Here is a 3,049-nt window from a genome sequence, read left to right as displayed (position 1 = left end):
CTTCCGATCTACTCTTGACTATTTTACACCATCTTGTCTTTCCTCAAATCTCTGATACCTACTCCCACATTCCCACGTTTAGCTGATGACTTCAATTTCTCTTTAATTACGAAATTAAAAGCATCTGTAATCAGATATAGGGAACAGACTTCTGGTTGCCAAGGGGGAGGGACAGATGGGGGTTTGGGATTAGCAGATGCAAACTATTATATAGAATGGATAAACAAAAAGGTCCTACTGAATAACACAGGGAACTATATTCAATATCCTATAATAAACCATAATGGAAAAGAATATGAAAAAAATATATGTATAACTGAATCACTTTGCTGTACAGCAGAAATTAACACAACATTGCAAATCAACTATACTTCAATTAATTTTAAAAAAGCATCTGTAGTCACATGTACTACATTCCATCCTGTTATTAAAGATCTGCTCTGTCCAGTACAGTAGCCACTAACCACACACAGCTAGTGAGCGCTTGAAATGTAACGAGAGAAATGTAATTCCTAATTTTATTTAATTTTAATTAATTAAAAAATTTAACTTTAGTGTTTTGGTAGGACTACATTTTCCGTTTAAAAAATAAATTTATTTTTTAAAATTTATTTTTGGCTGCATTGGGTCTTCGTTGTGGTGGCTTCTCTTGTTGCAGAGCACGGACTCTAGGTGCCCAGGCTTCAGGAGTCCTGGCTCGCGGGCTCTAGAGCACAGGCTCAATAGTTGTGGTGCATGGGCTTAGTTGCTCTGTGGCATGTGGGATCTTCCCGGACCAGGGCTCGAACCCATGTCCCCTGCGTTGGCAGGCAGATGCTTAACCACTGCACCACCAGGGAAGCTCCTACATTTTCCACTTTAATGGTGGAAAATTTAGCATCCAAACTAAGATGTGCTTTAAGTGTAAAATACAAACCTGATTTTGAAGATCTAGTATGAAAAAAAGGATGTAAATATCTCATACATCACGTTTATAAGACTACATGTTGAAATAATATTTTTGACATACCTAGATAAATAAAATATTTTAATAAAATTAATTTCATCTGCTTTTTACTTTTTTTAATGTGGCCACTTAGAAACTTTTAAGTTACATATGTGGTTGGCATTTTATTTCTACTGGACAACGCTATTACAGATTAACTATGTTCCTAAGACCAAACAATTGAACACGAAACTCATCACCTCTTGCCTACACAGGAGTACAGCTCTAGCAATTCTTCCCCCTCCTACATCATCCATTTCCCCCGCTTTACAGAATCTTTCCCTTGAACACAAAAACATGCAGTTACTTCTGTCACGTTAAAAAACATAACACGTAACACCCACCTCCTCTGCAGTTATTGACCCATTTTTCTGCTCCCCTTTGCGGCAAAACGTTTTCAAAGGCTTGTCTATATTCGTAGTCTCCAATTTCTTTCCTCCTATTCTGTCGTGAACGCTTTCGCCCCCACCACGCCATCGAAACGGCTAAGATCGAAGTCCCAACAATTCCCACTCTGCTAAACCCAACTAGCAATTCTCAGCTCGTCTTTTAATTGACTTTGAGCAGAGAGTTGCCCACTACCTGCTCCTGGCGTGCTTCCGGGCCACCACGCTCTCCTTCCTCGCTCTGCTTCTTTCAAGTCTCCTTTGCTGGGCTCTCTTAACATTGAAGGCTCTGGGGCCTCATTCCTCCGACACCTTCTATCCCCACCTACACTCCTTATAAATTGGAGTCAATCTGTAGCTTTCAATGCCAGTCAGCTCTAAGCTTACGAATACCAAATTTACATCTACAGCTCGGCCCTCCCCTGAAGCAGGCCGGAGGAGGGAAGTGGGCAGAGCGAAAACCCTGAGACGGGTCTGCACTGGGCGCTACAGCTGGCAGAATAGTGGGGGACCCGTGGGTTTGGAGGTTCAGAGGAGAGGGGGAGGAGGGTATAAGGGCGTGGCGCAGACCTGCCGGACTGTCCGCAGCAGAAAGCCGAGCGTGGAGGCCGCCATGTTGTCCGCCGCAAATGTCAAACTGCTGCAACTTTATTAACGCGGCCGGATACAGCGAGGACACGAGGGGCGGGACCTGGGCCGCAGGGGGCGGGTCGGCAGGCGGGTCTTTAGCGTATAGGAAGGAGGGCGTAGTTAATTGGATGTACGTTCTCGCGGTATTCAACGGAATATGGGCAAATTAACTCTCTGGGAGCGGAGCTGCAATACTGATAGTGGAGTCTGACGGTCATTACCTGTTCCTCGTTTCCGGAGCGCTTTACACACTCTCTCAAATTACCTTTGTCGCCACCCAGCTCCTTTTCCACCCTCCTTTACCTACCAGTTCATTGTTACTAATTTCTCTTTCACCAAATTCTTCTCGCTCAACCTACTTCTGTATCCTCTATTAATTTAGGATGCTACTTGCCAGAAACCTACAAGTATGGACAGCTCCTCCTTCTCTGTCCTCCTTCCTGTGGATTTTGCAAATCTCTCCTTCTCTCTGCTATAAAGGTCATAGTGATCATGTTGAGAATGGCAATGCTATACTTCCCATTTATATGTCTAGGGTTTAAAATATATATATATATTTAAAAATATGTATATTGTGTATTGGAGCTTTCGGTGAAAAGCGCTTAAAATATTTTGGGGTTTTTTCGGGGGCGGGGCTGGGGTGGGGAGCATTGCCATTTAAAAATTGCTGTTTTCAGTCTGTAGTACAGGGTACTTTCAGTTCATCTTCATAGCAAATGTCCCTGGTCTGGAATGAACCCTTTGTGGGGCCCCTTTACTTTGTGTGGATGTAAGGCAAGTACCACCCACCTACCATTCTGGTAGAAGAGTATCAAGGAGTATATATTAGCTTGGCAAAGACCTATATTTTAGATATGCTGATTGATGAAGTGAGGAGATTCACCTGTGTGCTATTTGCATCTACATTATTGGACAGGAGTCTTCTGGGAAGGGAAGCTGAGTGCAGGCTTCTTTCTTTAGAGAGAGATTCAAGTTTATTGGAACATGTGTAATGAACTGGGGAGGGACTGATTGAGGCCAGCTGGCAGGAAAGGACAGCATAAGCCCT

General features: G+C 43.3%; 1 protein-coding gene across 1 annotated transcript in view; it reads right to left on the bottom strand.

Annotated features, from left to right (window-relative positions):
• Window positions 1-2,073, bottom strand: part of MRPS14 (mitochondrial ribosomal protein S14) — a 19,991-nt gene extending 17,918 nt beyond the window's left edge. The window contains exon 1 of the mRNA XM_007451367.1: window positions 1,942-2,073. Within this exon, the coding sequence (XP_007451429.1) occupies window positions 1,942-1,986 (45 nt within the window). The 5' untranslated portion in view covers window positions 1,987-2,073. The remainder of the gene's footprint in view (window positions 1-1,941) is intronic.
• Between the last annotated feature and the right edge of the window lie 976 nt (window positions 2,074-3,049).

This window comes from Lipotes vexillifer, unplaced genomic scaffold (genome assembly GCF_000442215.2).
Source record: "Lipotes vexillifer unplaced genomic scaffold, Lipotes_vexillifer_v1.1 scaffold1113, whole genome shotgun sequence".
Classification (NCBI taxonomy): Eukaryota; Metazoa; Chordata; class Mammalia; order Artiodactyla; family Lipotidae; genus Lipotes; species Lipotes vexillifer.
The sequence above is the reverse complement of the archived record's forward strand: the minus strand, read 5'-3'. Positions and strand labels throughout refer to the sequence as shown.